Source organism: Neoarius graeffei, chromosome 2 (genome assembly GCF_027579695.1).
Source record: "Neoarius graeffei isolate fNeoGra1 chromosome 2, fNeoGra1.pri, whole genome shotgun sequence".
In the NCBI taxonomy this organism is placed as follows: domain Eukaryota; kingdom Metazoa; phylum Chordata; class Actinopteri; order Siluriformes; family Ariidae; genus Neoarius; species Neoarius graeffei.
The window spans coordinates 6,257,501-6,276,161 of record NC_083570.1 but is presented as its reverse complement, the minus strand read 5'-3'; the positions used below and the strand labels follow the sequence as shown (position 1 = coordinate 6,276,161).

General features: G+C 40.1%; 1 protein-coding gene across 1 annotated transcript in view; it reads right to left on the bottom strand.

The window, feature by feature from the left end:
- LOC132879405 (E3 ubiquitin/ISG15 ligase TRIM25-like) overlaps positions 1-18,661 on the bottom strand; it is a 61,020-nt gene that overhangs the window by 38,685 nt on the left and 3,674 nt on the right. Inside the window, exon 4 of the mRNA XM_060913725.1 lies at positions 18,386-18,557. Coding sequence (XP_060769708.1) covers positions 18,386-18,557 — 172 coding nt within the window. The remainder of the gene's footprint in view (positions 1-18,385; positions 18,558-18,661) is intronic.

The window sequence follows — 18,661 nt, the reverse complement described above, 5'->3', positions numbered from 1 at the left end:
GACAAAATGTATAGAGCTAATTTTCCCCCTCTACTTGAACGCATCAGAATGGATCTTGAGAGATGGAATACACTGCCCATCTCTTGGCTTGGACACGTGGCCCTCCTGAAAATGAATGTGTTACCCAGACTGCTTTACCCCATTCAGATGATTCCAATTCTCTTATCTCACAAAACCTTAAAAAGCCTGAAGAGTTGGTTTAGCTCCTTCATATGGGCTAAGAAAAAAACCCGTCTTAGCTTAGCAACTCTATGCCTCCCCTCTTCAGAAGGTGGCCTTGACCTTCCTGACATTAGGAAATACCAGCTCAGTGCACACCTTCGTTACATCACTGATTGGATGCGCAATGATCCTAAGTCCATATGGTTGGATATAGAGAGTTCCATGTCTAAACTACCTCTCTCGAATTTGTTATTTATAAAAAAATCCTTGAGCTCTGTGTGTCATAATCCAGTCACTACCCACACCGTTAAGGCCTGGCAGGTAGTTAGAAGGTTAGAGGGCAGACATAAACTCACTTCTGTGTTTACGCCAATATGTGGCAACATAGATTTTTCACCAGGTGTAACTGACCCTGTCTTTCAAATCTGGAGTACTAAAGGGATCTCCAGGTTACGTGATCTTTTTGTTGGTCCCACGATGATGTCCTTTGATCAGTTGAGAGTTAAGTTTGATATTCCAAAATGGGACTTTTTTTGTTACCTTCAATTACGCAATTTTATTAAAAAAGATACAACACTTCTCTCTGACCAAAGTAGTTCTTGCATTGAGCGACATGTATTTTCGCTTCAGATGGGGCATTGCATTGGTTTCTTTTATAGACTTCTTAAGGAATATGTCAATAAAGGTACCTTACATCTTAAGCTCAAATGGGAAAGTGAACTTGGTCTGGAGATTACAGATGAGGAATGGGACGAGGCATGGGAAAATGTGAGATCTCTAAGTATCTGTAACAAAGTTAAAGCCATTCAGCTTAAAATCTTACATAGAGCACATATATCCCCCTCTCAACGTCATAAATTTAACAATACCCTTTCTCCTCATTGCCCCAAGTGTAAAACAGAGATTGGAAGTCTTACTCACTGCTTATGGTCATGTCGAAAGATTAAACATTTTTGGAGAATGGTGGAGAAAGATGTGAATACGATTCTAGGTACATCACTAGATTTTGACCCACTTTGTATGCTGCTTGGTATTTCAAACTGCTTTATCAGCGACAAGTATAAGGGGAAGTTATATAGAATGTTAACTTTTTGTGCTAGAAAATGTATTTTGTTAAATTGGATATCTGATACCCCCCCTTCAAGGACACAATGGCATAATGTTATAATACAGTATATATCCTTGGACTATTTGACGTGTAAACTGCATGAGAAGGACAATATCTTCCGCAGAATATGGCAACCATTCTTGTCCTTCATAGGAATAAACATTGAAACCATTTTGATAAGAGGATTTATGTAAAAGATAAGAGGAGTTGTATTTAATCTCCCTTTTCCTTTCTCTCTTCAATTTTTCAATTTGTATTCAATGTTTAATATTTAATTTCATATTCCCTTTTCTTATTTGTATCATGTTTTATTCCATGCCATCCAAGAACTAATGGGCCTGCTGTCTGCCTGTATATATGTTTGTATGTTTAACTATATGTGAGCCGAGTCTTGTTCTGTATGTTTTTGTAAAATTCAAAAAAAAAAAAGCTCATATGTTTTAAATATGTAAAAAAAAAAGATGTTTTCAAAAAGCACAGATGTTTAAAATGTGTAAAAGAAAAAAAATAAAAATGTGTACAACAACCATTTTTTAAAAAAATACGAATGGAACATTAAGTATAGCAACAACAAACATTGTGGGGAGTGGGGGGGGGGGGACGCTGTTGTTTATTTGCTCTCTGCGGGGGGGGGCGGGGCTGACTCTCCCACACTTTGAGAACCCCTGCTCTAGCGCGTTCTAGCGCTGCGGTGACTAAAAATGGTACGGTCCACAATAGGGGTGTCTGTCTGAAATCAATTTACATTAAAATGTTCCTACAATAAGAAGTAGACCCCGAAGCCGCCGCCAGGTGCCGCTAAAACCGCCATTTAGAATTTGAGCCGCCGCCAGCCAATAATTTTGTAAGCCAATTTGAGCCGCTATCTAATAAAATTTGGCTGAGCCACTAAGAATTGTGTACATCAAATAATGGGTTTATCCACATCATGAGCTACAAGAAAAGTGACACAAACATGATCAACTGTACACACTAGTAGTAACACAATAGAGACGTATAGGCATACACTGTAGAGATTTAGAACTGATATCACAGCACAGAGAGCCACCACAAGCTTGCCGTTGTGACTACCTGTCTGGCTTCCCGCCCCTCACACCGTTACCACGATACACTGGGGAACCCGGGAACCCACCCAGAGCATCAATCGACTCCGATATCGACGAGATGGCTGCATTCTTTGCTGCTGCTGAGGGAAAGTGTAAAGGTATTTTTTTTTGTTTGTTTGTTTGTTTCACATACTTTGAGATTGATAAAAAAAGTACTCCACCACTCTACTTTCATCATAGTAAGATAGCTGCCAGTCCTTCACTGGTCATTGCTAGTGAGAGTAGATAGCTAGATGCCTTCCTTGAACAATCCAGATTAGCTTATTATTAGCATTGAACTACAATCTTGCTAGATTTATATTTACAGTGAAGTAAGAGACCAGGGGACCTGTGGTAATTTGCTTTTTATTCCCACCATTTGTTTGATCCATTCGCCCGGATATATGCCACACAGTGACGTCCATTAATTAAGCGGGACTCCCTCAGAGACACTCTTTCATGATTCATACTTTGCAGTCTGACCACAGCTAGCAATATACTGACCGCTCTGTTTGCCTGGTAGGCAAGGCAGACAGAACATTAGTGAACTTGGCGGTCGGAGATAATTTAGAGCGAATCCGTCGCCGTACACTGCACAGAATAAAGTCTACTAGGGCCTACTATATTTTAATATCTCATAATTCATATGATTTCATGTTAAATGACCCGTGTGACCCGTGTGTATGTGTGTGTGTGTGTGTGAGAGAGAGAGAGAGAGATAATAATAATATATCTAAGTACTTATAATAAATAAATGTAATAAATAAATAACTTATAGTCAATAAATGCTATCATAAATACACCATTTGTTGTAGTACAATCAGTTTTTTAACCAAACTGTGTTGTGGAAATAGCCTATGTATCTGTGTAACCAGTGCATCTTATAATCAATTGAACGTAGACCATAGGTGTGAAGAAACAGTATCAGCCATTTGTAGCCATAAACATTTTGGTGGCTGCAGCAGCCATTAAGGTTTTGGCTGAGTCAGCTAGCCAGCCAATAATTTCATCAGCCAGCCATTATCCTGAAAACAAACGGCTTTGGGGTCTAATAAGAATGCCGAATGGGAGTTGGTTTGAATTATATATTCCTTTTCACAATATCAGAAAAAATATTGGACCCCCCCCAAAACTTATATTTTTGTCTCTTTGGGGGGTACTGGGTCTTCATTGGGGGGTATAGTACCCCCCAGTACCTCCCGTAATTCGAACTATGGTTGGCAATCAGATCGTTAAATTCTAGGGACTCACTTGAAAACCGATCAACATCACTGCATTTCTTGTGCCAAGTTACTTGCTGCATTGCACTAACTTGAATTGACTCGCTGTTTTCCCCACTGGCTACAGGTGCAGTTATTACAGCTACAGTGGGCCACTCTTCAGAGCACAACTTGCCTACAGGAACAAGAAAGTTGATCGACTCCAGCCTTTCGTATGTCACATCTCACAAACACAAGGTCAGCTTGAGACTGTTTGTGAATGTGTGCACAGTGGGTCTGTAGAGGCTTTACTTCGAGAGTTCAGAATTCTGACTGCAGTTATTACCTGGTTATGTTATTATTTACATAGCTCTTAGGCTTGTTCTAGCCCTTTTGTGCTGTATGGAGTATTGTAGAGATTTTGGACTACAATGGCATATTCTATGCCAAAGTATATATGCCACTCATGTGGTGTCTCTCTAAAAAGTATCAAAAGCTATGTTAATCATCAGATTCTGCATAGATATGAGATGAATAGGCACTATCCATGTTGCTTTTCAGACTGCAAACGGAAATTCACAAAGTACACTGCCTTAAAAGCTCATGTCTATCGTTCCCACAACAGTCCTGTTTCTCAGTGGGATGACACACAAAGGCCATTTGTATGTGATGTTAATTGTAGGAAGCAGTGCATAGATCTGAGAGATCTTGTTGCGCACCTCAAGGAACATTTGAGTAAGCATGAGTTAATACATTGCCCATTCTGCAATTGTATCAAGGCATTTAAAGTAAAGTCATCGTTTACATCACATGTTGCAAGAACGCATAGACATGAAACTGATGTAAGTACTAGAGTCACATACTCCGAGCCATCTGTGTCCTCTCAGATTGAGTCCAACGAAACTGAAACTGGAATGGACCTCAGTAAAAATTAGTCTCAGGTTACAGAAGATATTGATATTAATTCATTGTACATGAGGAATCTGTGCCTGTTTTACATGCAGCTCCAGGCAAAGTACCTGGTTCCATCGTCAACTATTCAAATGATTGTTGAAGAAATTAATGGCCTGAATGCCATTTGTCATCAGTACACAAAAGACAAGATTAAAGAGACACTTAGAGCTAATAGTAACATGTCAGATGCTGAGCTTGATTCAGTTTTTCAGAGTCTCCAGGAAACTGATTTGCATGCTGCATGTAGCTCTCATCTCTCCACTGAACATACCAGGAGGCAGTGTTTTGAGAGGAACTTTGCCTATGTGCACCCAGAAAATGTTTACCTGGGCACCAATGAACATAGAAGAGACTGTTATGCACAATACATACCCTTGCATGACACTTTAAGAGCCATTCTAAAAGATCCTGTTGTGTGGGAAGAGTGTGTGGAGTCTCAAAATCACCCTGTTTCTGATATCATCTGAAGTGATATTTGTGATGGCTCTGTCTTCAAATCCAAATACTTGTCTCTACAAGCAGATGACATAGTCCTGAAACTGATTTTGTATCAGGATGCGTTTGAAGTTGTGAACCCACTTGGGTCATCCAGGAGAAAACATAAACTTGTCGGAGTATACTTCGCACTCGCTGACTTTAAGCCATTCCATCGTTCCAGTATTGACAATATGCAGTTAGTACTGTTGTGCAAAGAGACAGACTTTAAATCCTTTGGTCAGGACACAGTGTTTTCGAGATTGTTGTCAGACCTGAGACAACTTGAAGAACATGGACTCGTGACACCCTATGGTCGTGTGGTTCGAGCAACCATAATATCTATTGCAGGTGACAGTTTGGGGTCACACTGCATTGGTGGCTACACTCAGAATTTCAGCACCTCCAAGTACTTCTGCAGGTATTGTGAGGTACAAAGAGACCAACTTGAGAGTGCGAGTCAGAGCTTTCCTGTACGAACAGTTGATAACTACAAAGAAGCAGTGCAGTTATTGCAGGAGAGTGATGTGAATCATGTCAAAGGCATATATTGTGACTCCATCTTCAACACTCTGAAATATTTCCATGTATGTCAGCCAGGCCTTCCTCCATGCATAGGGCATGACTTGTTTGAGGGAGTTGTAGCCTATGACTTAGCCATTTACCTGCGCTACTTCATAAAAGTCAAACATTTGGCTCACATACTCTCAGTTGAACAGGAGAATCACACAATTTGCCTACAAGGACTCAGATTCCAGCTCATCTCCTTGTCAGGTGAATGAAAAGGCCAAAACAGTCGGTGGCCAAACAGCTGAGAACTGGTGTCTCCTTAGACTCCTGCCTGTCATTATTGGTGACAAAGTTGATCCTCGTGACCCAGTGTGGCAACTCGTGATCACTTTGAAAGAACTTGTGGAACTAGTGTGTGCACCCAAGATCGCCACTGCCCAGGTAGCTTACCTCAACATTGTTGTGGTTGAATATCTGGAAATGAGAAAAGCAGCATTTCCTTCTGACCATATAAACCCAAGCACCACTATCTTCTCCATTATGCATCACTGATCCTCAAACTGGGCCCCCTTATACGGCTATGGACAATGAGATTTGAGAGTAAACACTCGTACTTCAAGAGGTGTGTAAGGAGGACTCAAAACTTTAAGAATATATGCCAGTCACTCGCAAACCAGCACCAACTCCTCCAAACAACCCTCTGCTCAAACTCCTTTTTTGCACCAGTGTTGAAATAAAAAAAACTCAACTCCATATCATGCTCACCTGTACAGTGATGCAATGCACAATGCAGTCGAAGCACACGTTTCCAGAACCGGATTCTCTGTCCACCGAGGTTGACTTTAAAGGCACCCTTTACAAAAAAGGATCTTTTCTCTGCCTAAAACATGAGTCTGATGAGTCGATCAAGTTTGGTCAAATTGAGCTCATTTTGATTAAAGATGACAAAAAGGTTTGCTTTCTGGTGACACCATACACTTCATTGTATTTGTCGGCGTATGGACTCTGTGAAGTCAAACAAGCAGCTGAGGATATGCAGTGTGTAAGTGCAGAACACTGCCTGGATTTCTATCCATTGCCTCTGTACAGTCTAAATGGACATAAAATAATATCTCTTAAACACAGTGTTGTTGATCAGTAGGGGTGAACTAAACTGAACGAAAATTATTCTTCAGGAATCCCGGAAGCTAACGAAAATAGTTGGACCATTTTCTGTCTTTATCCCCTCTTGTAGTCATGGATGAGTGGGTGAGCGACCTAACCTCATCCCTCAGTTCTGTCTTCAGCCAAGAGGATTCTATACAGCGAGTAGTGGAGGTTATCAAAACTATTGGAATCTGTTCAGCTGAGGACCTGAAGTATGTGGAGGCAGATGACCTTGCAACCAGCAGAAATCCCTCTCTGAAGCCAATAGAAATCAGAAAGGTTATGGCCTGCATTAAACGTAAGTAAAACAATAGCTGTGAGCAGCTGATATTCACATTTTCATATATAGTATACAGTTATAAGCAACAAGTATGACATCTTTCAGATATTTACCAAGGGTTTTGCTGGGGTTTTTTGGTGTATACAGTTTGTGCGTAGCATGCACCTTAGATTGTTGTGCACTGTAATGGGGGAAAAAGAATCACGATTTGGAAGACTAAAGTGCCCATTAGGGCTTTAAATGTTATACCAAGATGGTGAAAAAGATGAAAATCAAGGTTGTTAAAAATGACTGTTAATTTGTAGGCCTGGGAAGATATGCTTATTATGGATGCTGTGATGATACTTGGGTGTCGATTTGATTCATAAGAGATAGTTAATTGAAAGAATAGAAAAGTCTCAGTTGCCACTATATTTTGTGCCAAACTAATCACTGGTGTCCTTTTTCCATGAAAACACAATATGAAACTTAACTGGCAATTAAGATGAATGAGATAAATGGTCTGTGGCCTCTTTATTTTAAAACTGCATTAATTAATTAATGTTAAAGGATGCAATATTGTCCTGTATGAGAAGAACAAAATAGAACAAAATAAGAGGCGGCAGAGCGCTCTACTATTATTAATGTTAACATAGGTTTTATCTCCAGCAATGCAGAGAAGAGAATTAATCATTAAATGAAAACATCCATCCAAACTTTACATTTTGTGAAGATGAATTTACAAGGGTGTGTGCATACTAGTGTTGTGGTTTTTGTGTTCTGTTTCATGTTTTATTTTGTAGTAGTTGCCCCCTTGTGTTCTGTTTCATATTTACTTCCTGTCTTTGTCCTTTTTTCCCACCTGTGTGATTGCCTGCATCTGCTTCACCTGTGTCCTGTTGTCAGGTTTGTCCTTCTCTACCTCCTAGTGTTTCTCCACCTATCGGTGTTCTCCTGGCTCCCATCACCTGACCTTCTCCTTCCTCTCTCCACTTGTTCCTCATCCCCTTCATTTGTGTTTGGGTCCTGTTTTCTGTGTAGTTTTTGAGTCTTTGTCAACTCCCTCGACTTGTGACACTAGCCTACCAACAGTGATGGTTTACAGTGTACTTACTACTAGATTAGATACTACAAGGTAAGGATTGGCTCACTGGTCAGAACAAAAGTGAAAACTATATATGAATGATATTGACTGACATGAATGTGTCCTTTTGTTAATTCAGGTTCACCCTCAGTTATGAGACAGGATGATTCCTCCTCATTACTTACCAGTGAAATTGAAGAGGCGAGCACTGGTGGAGAATCATTTGTGTGTGACACTGATGATATCGACACCACGCCGAAGTCCACTGCCACAAGGAGCCCAGTCTCAGTCACAGCCATGAGAAGTCAAGCCTCACGTACTACTTCAGAGAGTGGCTCCTCACTTTTAGCCGGAGAAGATGGTAGCTGGCATTACAGCTTTGAAATACCCTGGAATAAGATGCCCTCAAATACAAGAAGGGTGTTGGATACTGAGAAGAGACCGACTGCAGCAGAGAGAAGGGAGATTATTAGGATTGTTGCTGCTGAAATACTGACTGTATGCAAGAAACCTGGAAAGAGGCACATCACTGAAATTGCAAGGAAAATGGTAATTCACTACCCAAAATCCTTCTGAGATGAGACTGAGGGCCAGGTTGTTGGCACTGGGCATGACTCACTTGTGAAACAGTTCATATCTCGGATTGATAACTATAGACGACTCCAAGCTCCTGTCCAAAAAAGGCTGTCTGAAAGTGACACTCCTGACAATGCAAAAAAAGCATGCAGAGATGCATATGGCTGCATTAATCCTGACCCAGAGCTTCCTGCTGGTGAAACAAAAGAGCAAAAACAAGAACTAATGAAGATGTTCAAAGACAATGATGCCAAGAAAATAGAAAGACTGATGGTTGAGACATTTCCCTCACAGAGGAGAGACATACTGTCAGGACTGAAGGAGACAGAAGAGATCCTTAAGGAATGGCCTTTCCTCTGCCAGGAAATTGGAATGAGGCTTCATTTCAGAGAACTAACAGGTGTCCAGATTGATGACAGCTTTGAAGAGTCCACAGCCACCAAGTTCAGAAGAATCCTGCGGTATTTTCAGTTTATTCAAACTGAGCCGTCCAGCAGAGCAGGCACTATTCTGAACCAAGCCCTGGCAGGAGGTGATGAAACTTGTGCAGCTGTACTGATGCTTCTTGTCCATTTTAAAGAGCGGGAAGACAATATGTTAGTAAATGTCGATGACCCCGCCAAGCTACCATGGACACCCTGTGTTGTGGTCTGTGGTAGGTGTGCCAAAAAATAATGTTATGACTTATTTTAATATCTTTGTTTACACACATGGAGTGTACCGTACACTGCAAAACATGTTTAGAGCTGGAGAAATCATTTTACGTAGTTTAAATTTTTTTTTTTTTACACTTGGCACAGTTCTTGTTTTGCAGTGTGCAGAACACAGCTCCTGGCTTACTTAACCATTATGGTGATGATACACGGGGCAACTTTTTGGGCAATGTTGCCGAGCAATGTTGCTGGCAACGGGCAACTAGGTGAGACACAGGGCAACTTTTCAGGGCAACAACAGTTAGCAACGGCAGTTTACAGTTAGCTAAAAAAAAAAAATCGATGTCTTAATTTTTGCTGTGACCATTTAATCAAGCTGTCTGTTGTTTTTTAGAGCTTTGGTGAGGTAAATTCCTCCATATAGAATATTAAAATAACAACTTACCGGCGTAAAAACAGATGAGGAGTCTCTCCATCTCTTCACTCGACACTGAGCGGCCGCCATATTTGTTTGAAATTTCTGATCCGAACCTCACCGGAGGTCACATGACTCGATACTCGCGTTCTGATTGGCTTATCTCAAAAAGTTGCCAGAGATTATCAAAACCATTCAGAAAGAAGCAATGTTGCCCAATCTCAATAGAAAAGAGTCAAAACGCAATTGCCCAGCAACATTGCTCGGCAACATTGCCCAAAAAGTTGCCCCGTGTATCATCACCATTAGGGATCCATATACATGTAGCAAACTATTTACTGGCTATGGTAATAATACTCTCGCACTGTTTTCAGGTAATACCCCACTCACTGCCAAGATGTTCATGGTTGCTGTGGACCAGGTCATAGTCAACGAACAGCTTCACCAAAGCATTCCAGATGTTCTGCTCATATTACCTGCACAACATTGACTACCCAGTGGAACTTGCTGCTACTCTGGAGTTCTTGCAGAGGTACACTTTCAGAATGCATGCACACGCTGCTTTACAGGTAGATAATGTAGAATTTGCCAGTTGCTGTTTGTAAACACACAGCATTCAAACCTGGCAACTCCTCCCCAGCTCATAACTCTGACATGTGTATCTCAAGGAAATGTAATTGAACGCAACTGGACTTGGTTATGTCTTTGAAGACCTTTCACCTCTTCGTCAGTTCATGCTCGTCTGACTTGGCTGGGCTAGACTAGGACTAGTCCTAGGTGAAACATCTTCAAAGACATATAACCAAGTCCAGTTGCGTTCAATTAAATTTCCTCATGATAACTATGACCTGGCTGAATGAGAATATTCACAGGCTCTGAGACATGCGGTACGTATACATACTGCTCAAGTTAGGAGTCTCAGTGCATTTCTCCTCTCAACCCCCTCTAATGATTGGAAATTGCATAGTGTAGCTTTGTGAAAACGTATTAACTTTGTATCTAAAGATGCTGTTTCACTGGCTTTAATGCCAACATTAGTTTTCTCTGAATGGTTTGTGTTAAATGTTTTTCCAACAGATGCATCTTCAGAATCAACCCAGATCAAGGGACCAAAGTCAAGCGAAAAGCAAAGGGACGTCAGTATGCTGTCAACCCAAGGGTGCTGAGCCTCATTTCCAAAATTGCCAATTTTGAATGGACAGAGTCAAAGGGTGAGATCACTACCTCACCGAACAAACACGTGTCCATGTGAATGCCAGGACCAAAGGTTTCCAAGTAGAACAGTGCATTGAAATAAGTTGATGAATGTTATTGAAGTGTTAATTCATTTGAGACAAACTCTTTGTAAGCACAGCCTTTTTCTATATATTGTTTCTTGGTTTTTTTTTTTTAAACTTGCAATAGATTGAAGATTTCTGTTCTCAGTGTCTCACTCTGCGGCTGGCATGTTATTGTTAGATATAAGGTGCATCAGACTTGTTCATGTGTTAGGCGTATTTGGCACACACAAATTGAAGCTTCAATTTGGAGGCCCTTCATTCAAAAGAGCACTCTGGGGGTTCATGATGCCCTTATCATTAAGTGTAAATGCATTGATGAATGTTTGAATAAAACATTCAACAGCAAGAAGCTAATCGTTGTTGCTACTTCCTGCCTGGACTATTGCAATCCTTTTTCCTGACTGTGCCTTTCCTCATTTTATTTTTGTCAGATTCATTGGCATTATATCCAGAATTACAGTTTGAATATTAAAGTATATAATTCTACACCAGCACTTTTATACATACAATACAAGTACTAGTGAACAAGATTGTGAATAAGATTTACCTTAACATTACAGAGAAAAACATCAGTATGGACATTCATGTAAACCTTTATATAATGAGCTACATATTTAGTTTAATGTAAAAATATATGTATATAAAACTAATCTTTACCTTATTACTGAGAAAAAAGTTAGGTTGTTAGTATGGACAAACCTTTATATAAAAAGCCACATATTTAATTACAGGTTGAATGTATAATTATATGTGAATATAAAAATTTACCTTAAAATTACAGAGAAGTGTTAATATTGTTAGTATGGACAAACTTTAATATACCAGGCTACATATATAATTAGTCATTTTACATGCATTTGTATGTAATTTAAGAACTGAAGATCATGTAAAATTAATACATTAGTAAATAACACACAACTATCCGTAAACATTTCAGAATTACAGTCACTGCAGTCTCAACTAGACGAAATGTACACAATAAAGGCAAATGGAGCTTCCACTCGATCAAGAGCTGGATGGATCAAACAGGGTGAAAAAAGTTCATCGTATTTCTTCGGACTTGAAAAACAAAGGCAAACTAAGAAAATGAGTAAGCTTATGACCAATTATATAATAGATCAGAAATGAGTACAGGATGAAATTTGGCTTGTTTATTGTAACTTAAATTTAATAAATCAGAATGTGACATCTTATTTTATCCCTTTAATGATGACATCAAAAAACTGGATGAAGACAAACGTACATTTGATGAGGAATGAACTATAATTGAAATTGCATTAAAACAAATGAAAAATGGCAAATCACCAGGAATCGATGGCTTAACATCTGAATTTTTAAAATACTTTTGGGTGGATATTAAAAAAAATTATATAGAGCATTTTTAGAATGCATTCACAAAGGATGTTTATCCCCGACGATGAAGACAGGCTTAATAACCTTGCTACCAAAACCCAAAAAAAGACTTGTTGCTAGACAATTGGAGACCTATAACCTTACTATGCAATGATTATAAATTACTTGCCTTAGTATCTGCTAATCGTCTAAAGCGTGGACTTGTAAAACTTGTAGACGAATATCAATCAGCCTTCATGAAGGGAAGATGTATTCAAAACCACGTCTGACTGATTCTGGATATGATTGATTACCAATCAATTATTCAATCAGTCTTGTTTTATTTCTAGACTTTTTCAAAGCAGTCGACACTGTGGAGCACGATTTTATGTTTATAAAACTCAAAACTCTTGGATTTGGAAATGGGCTCTGCAAGGTTATTAAAATATTTCACAATGATATTTATAGTTATATCTCCCTTAACCCTTTAATGACACAAATTTAAGATGTTACGTGGACTCAGACAAGGCTGCCCAATTTCACCCAAATTATTTTATGTTCACAAATGTGAGTGTACTTAACCTTGTGGAATAATATGAAACAAACAGAACTTTATAATGCGAAGGTCATGAGATCATTTTCTTTTCAAATTTGACGAGTTTCTTGTCTGACAGTTAATTTTTAACATTTCCTTTTTAATTATTTTTAAATTATTCATCTGTTTTAATTTAAATATTAAAATGAGTGTTTTTGTGCAGCTGGATTGTGTTCTAGTGAAACAGACGACTGAGCAACAACGTGGCAACGTGCAGGAATTTTACAGAAAACACTACACACTTTTATTCTGGATCACACAATCTCACTGTAGAACCAGAAACCAAGAACCCAACCCCAGCGTATAGAGTCTGAGTGAATGTGGTGTGGACTCTGTGGAGGAGCTTCATCGTGTCAGAGACGCTGTAGAAGGACAGAGTTCCTGCACTGTGATCCACATACACTCCTATTCTGGAGGCTGATGGAACTCTGAGATCAGTCTCAATGCTGTTGTGACAGAAAGAGAGAGAAGAAGAACACCGCAGACTCCAGGACTGATTGTTGAATCCAAACAGACACTCATCACCCCGTCCTTTCCTGCTGATGTCTTTATATGAGACTGATATGTCCACAGCAGCACCGCTCCACTCCACCTCCCAGTAACAGCGTCCACACACACTCTCCTTACACAACACCTGAGGCCAGTAATCAAATCTCTCTGGATGATCAGAGTAACGCTGCTCTCTCTCACTGACTCTCACCGCTCTGTTCTTCTCAGACAGAATGAGGCGACGATGTGCCGTGTTGGGATCCAGAGTCAGATAACAGAAATCTAAAATAAAAGAGAAAAACAAACTGAACAATGTGAACATGAATATCCGCGCTGGGGGCGTGGTCACGAAAACAGCAGTTCGGTTGCAGTGAAAACTTTTCTCTGTACAACAACCAATCAGAATTCAGATACAACAGCCAATCAGAATTCAGATGCATTCCGTTGCCAAGTAAAACAGTGTTGCCAGATTGGGCGGTTTTGACGTTATTTCGGCGGGTTTTTATCAGATGTTTATAAACATTTCGCACGAATGTTCTGTGTGAGAATGCAGCCAGAGACACTTCTACAGCCTTAGAAGGACTTTGATGCAGCGCATTCTATGTACTATCTCCGTCCACTAGTCTACATCCAATCCAGTGGCGGCTGGTGGGCTTTGAAATAGGCGAAGCTCAGTTTTAGGTCTACGTAATACAATTTTTCAATTATTTGTTATTTGTCATGAGTCAATTTGTTATGTGGGTCTGTCTCAGAAACTGGTCTCTCATTTGGGACATTATAGTCAAAAAATACATTTTCTAATTTTACTATTTTTTTTTTTTTTTTTTGCATTTACCTAAAGGCCTCTGCATGCTCTTGCGGCTTTCACAGATAGCTTTTCGCAAACAGTTGTAATTTATCGTTGAGCCGGGAGTAATAGGCGTGCGCAATGTTATTCACCGGCACAACGCAAGGGGGCGCGAAGTCGCTAGGAGTAGTTGGTGGGTGTGGTTAGTGGAGTGTTTATCCTCCGGTTACTTATAATGACTAGAACTTTTTTTTTCTATAATGACTAGAACTGGAGTCGTATAGATGTACGTACTTCCTCAATCAACCGCTCTTCGTGCTGCTCCATCTTCGCTCGTGTTTTTAAAAATGGCGGTCGTGAAAACAAAACAAACCGGGAAAGTAGGGAAGCGGAAGTGCGTGTACAGCGGATGTAGAGTGGACCAATCAGAGCCCTCTTGTCTGCGAGGCTTCTGCGGTGGTCACAATTTTTGGGAGGTGCGCGCAGAGCATCTGCGAAGGTGGGGGGGCTATGCAGACACTGTCTGCGACGCTATCTGCGAGGACTGGGTTGTCAGCATAAATTGGCCTTTACACTCAATGTTTCTTTTATCATGTTTAATAAGAATAAAGATAGCGTCTTGCTTTATCTGGCCTCTGCTGTGGAATTTTTTTTTATTACAATTGAAATGTTTTTGTAAAATTTTTTGAAAATATTGAAAATTTTCCTCTTTTTGATTGATTGGGTTAAAAATGCCAAGTTATGATGACAATTGATTATTCACTTAAATATGAATAATACGATACCATTTTGGGTATTTGATATGGCAAAATAGGACACAATGGAAAAATCAAGAACGCACCGGAAAGATGAGAATAACGGAGGTGGTAAAAGAACAGCGACTGTACCGGCTGAAGGTCGCGCGGGTCTCTGCTGTGGCGCGCGAGCAACGGGACATCACTACCGCACTGGGCGGGGGCGGGGCAAAATGACTGGCCGTACTTTGCCATTATAGCAGATAGATACCAGCTGTTAGCAGCTAGCACTGCAGATCCCAATAAGGCTCAAGCTAGCCTACAACCACGTTGATTGAACTACAAGTGAAATAAACAAGTGAATTCACAAATGATCAAACTGATAGAATGGATGAAAGTTAACGGAGCACAATGAGTAATATTTACATTTATTTACAGAGTAATGTACAGAGACATCAATGAGAAGAAAGGTTTATATGAAAAGAAATTCGGACAGCACTTTGGCACACAACTACACTTTCTCGACATCCGCTAGGGACTGACTGATCATGCTTCCGTGTTCCTCGCCGAAGTACAGCGACTGCCCTCCTCATGTCTTTCAAACACCACCTCCAATAATCCTTTATCAGCCCGGCTTCTTGGCCCGCCCATGTCCCGTTTACCCCCAGAGATACCCGGCTTCCCCGGTAGTGATGATTTTGTCGATTTTAACCAATAACAACTAGCCGAAATTGGCTGTTCAGAGCCGTCTCGTAGACTGCAACGGATACCCGGCTGCCAGTCCATAGAGCCCATTGAAATAAGAAAGGTTACAGCCTGGCAGCAAAGGTGATTCTCGTAGCGAACTGCAAGTTCGTCAGACATCACTCAAATAAGTTACAGGATAGTTATGAACGTAAATACAATCTTGGGCATATATTATGTTATGCAAGTTATTGTTTTAATGAGAATTCAACGTCGTAGACGCCGCAGTTTGGGGAGAGAATTTTAGGGGAAGTTCGGCTTCCCTTGTTGTCTCTGAGAAATCGCCCCGATCCAATCCAATCCATATTAAACACTTCTGTGACCCAATCAGAGATCGCGGGCATCACACGACACAGAGACCTAGTTTACCCAGCACCCCTTAGGTATTTTAAACAACCAAAATCGAGCATTGACTTAAATTGATCATTAACAAACATTTATCTCATTCAGTATTATTTAAACAAAACAATGTCGATGTAACTGTAAGACTAATATGTGTGTAAAGTGCAGAAACTGAACTCATCTCATTATCTCAAGCCGCTTTATCCTTCTACAGGGTCGCAGGCAAGCTGGAGCCTATCCCAGCTGACTACGGGTGAAAGGCGGGGTACACCCTGGACAAGTCGCCAGGTCATCACAGGGCTGAAACATAGACACAGACAACCATTCACACCTACGGTCAATTTAGAGTCACCAGTTAACCTAACCTGCATGTCTTTGGACTGTGGGGGAAACCAGAGCACCTGGAGGAAACCCACGCGGACAACATGCAAACTGCGCACAGAAAGGCCCTCGCCGGCCCCCGAACCCAGGACCTTCTTGCTGTAAGGCGACAGCGCTAACCACTACACCACCGTGCCACCAAACTGAACTCATAAACTAGTAAATAAGAATGACGCAATCCATTCTCCATTTTCTCTTCTCATGTTACATTCAGCCATGCATCGCAGCCTAACTTTTTTTTTTTAATTGAAGTATATAAAACAGGTACAATCTAACAAATCCACAAAAATCAGGATAACAGATGAAAATACATGGATGTAGACAAAAATAAATTAAGCAGAATAACTAGGCCTATAAAATTAATAAAACAGGATAAAAAGATAAATAAATAAAAAATAAATAACCTCAGCAATGCAGATGTTAGATATGCATCGTAGCCTAACATAGCCTACATAATATTATGCGTGTGCGCCACCTACTGGTGCATGAAGGATTCAGAACACAGCAGATGATTGCAGAGTTATAATCTGATTGAACCACACGGAGCCGAGTACCAGACAGCAGATTCTTCACCTCCAGCACTGACGGGCTCATGGTGCTATTTGTTCGATTTACAAATAGTATACTGGACTTTAGCTGCATATTTTTACTTTACAAGATAGGCATCAAGTACATTTTACATTTTGGGCGGTTTTAAGTGCATGTTGGCGGGTTTTGAAGATATTTTGGCTGGAAAACGTCAGCAGTATCTGGCAACCCTGAAGTAAAATTGTGACCTGTCAAAGTTCTCGAGCCCTCGTGCTGTTTTACCGTTAGATCAATCACATATCAGCTTAAACTAGCATTCTAAAACTAGTTAAAGATCCCACAGAAGAGAGCGACTCCCCCTGCCAGCCTCATGGAACGCAGTGTTTAAGGCTCCGGATGGGTTTTATTTCCATTTATGAGGGAAAGGAACATACACCCTCCCGACAGTCAGTGCGCTATTCGCTTGGAAAACACATTTGCAAATTGGTAGAATGAGTTCATCATCACATGCAAGATTTGCAGTTAATCAAATGGATTTCATATTATTATTATTATTATTATTATTATTATTATTATTCATGAATTACTACAGTTCTGCACTTCAAATGTTAAAAGTCTGGCCTTTGGAGAGATGATGGAGACTCTTTTGGTGGAACACAACGGAGCAAAATATTGTGACCCTCTAATGTTGACCTGAAGTTGGCACCACTGGGGGTTGGCATTGGGTTTTTGTCCCCACCAATGTTAATACCAAACCTACGCCCTTGCCTACATGTTATCTCGTTCTAATTGTTGTGACTTTTATCCAAATGACAGCTGGCAATACGTTGTTACTTTGCACTTTTTGTTGATCTGGGTACTAATCTTTGAGAAACTGGATTGGCAGAATGTTGCCTGTGAAGAAAAGAATGTCTTTTTATTACCCTGTGCCAAGTTAATATTCACTTCAGTGCAATTTTTAAGAGCCATAAATTGTATTTTATTTATTGTTTTTGTTGTGAGTGGTTTTGTTTGATTGTTGTTTTATTTCTTGAGCTTATTTATTTATATTTATTTTTTACGTTCCACTGTTGAATTGAATAAGTTGACTGAATTAAAAAGTTTACTGTTCGATGAAAGGGTGTATTTGCATGATCATTATTATTTTACTAGTGGCATAAAATTGTCTTGAAAAGACATCAACAATAATATCGTTTATCGCAATACTTTCTGAGATAATATATCGTCCAACAAAATTTGTGATCATGACAGGCCTAGACGTGTGTGTGTGTGTGTGTGTGTGTGTGTTAGATGTACATTTCAGAAACTCTTCTCTGCTCTGTGGTTCTGAAATGATCTGAACTGCTGCAGCTGTGGAGAGAAAAATAGAAACATGAGTTTGTGTAAAAGATGGAAAGAGTTTAAAGTGATCCAGTCAGTTTATTCATTTTAAATCAGTGTTTTAGTTCAAAGTGTCGGGTGAATAAAGTGTCTGCAGAAAAGAAAGCAGGAGCATCGCTAAGAAATAACACATTACTGTGTTTCTCCAGCAGGAACAGCTCCTCTTACCATGTGGAGGGATTTTGTTGAATTCCTCCTCACAGAATTCCTCGAGTCTCTTTTTCAGATCTGAGAGAGAATTCCTCACTCCATCAAATGAGAGATGTTGATGGACAGTGATGCTGGATGTGTGAAATTCCGGTCTTTCCAATGGAGGAGAGCGACGTCCAGAAGCTAAAACCTACAGAAAGCAAATGAAATGTAAAACCCACTTGTGATGTCAGACAGGGACATTTATTGTTCCCTTAATGAGAGGTGTTTTAGAGAGTGTGTGAGGAACAGCTG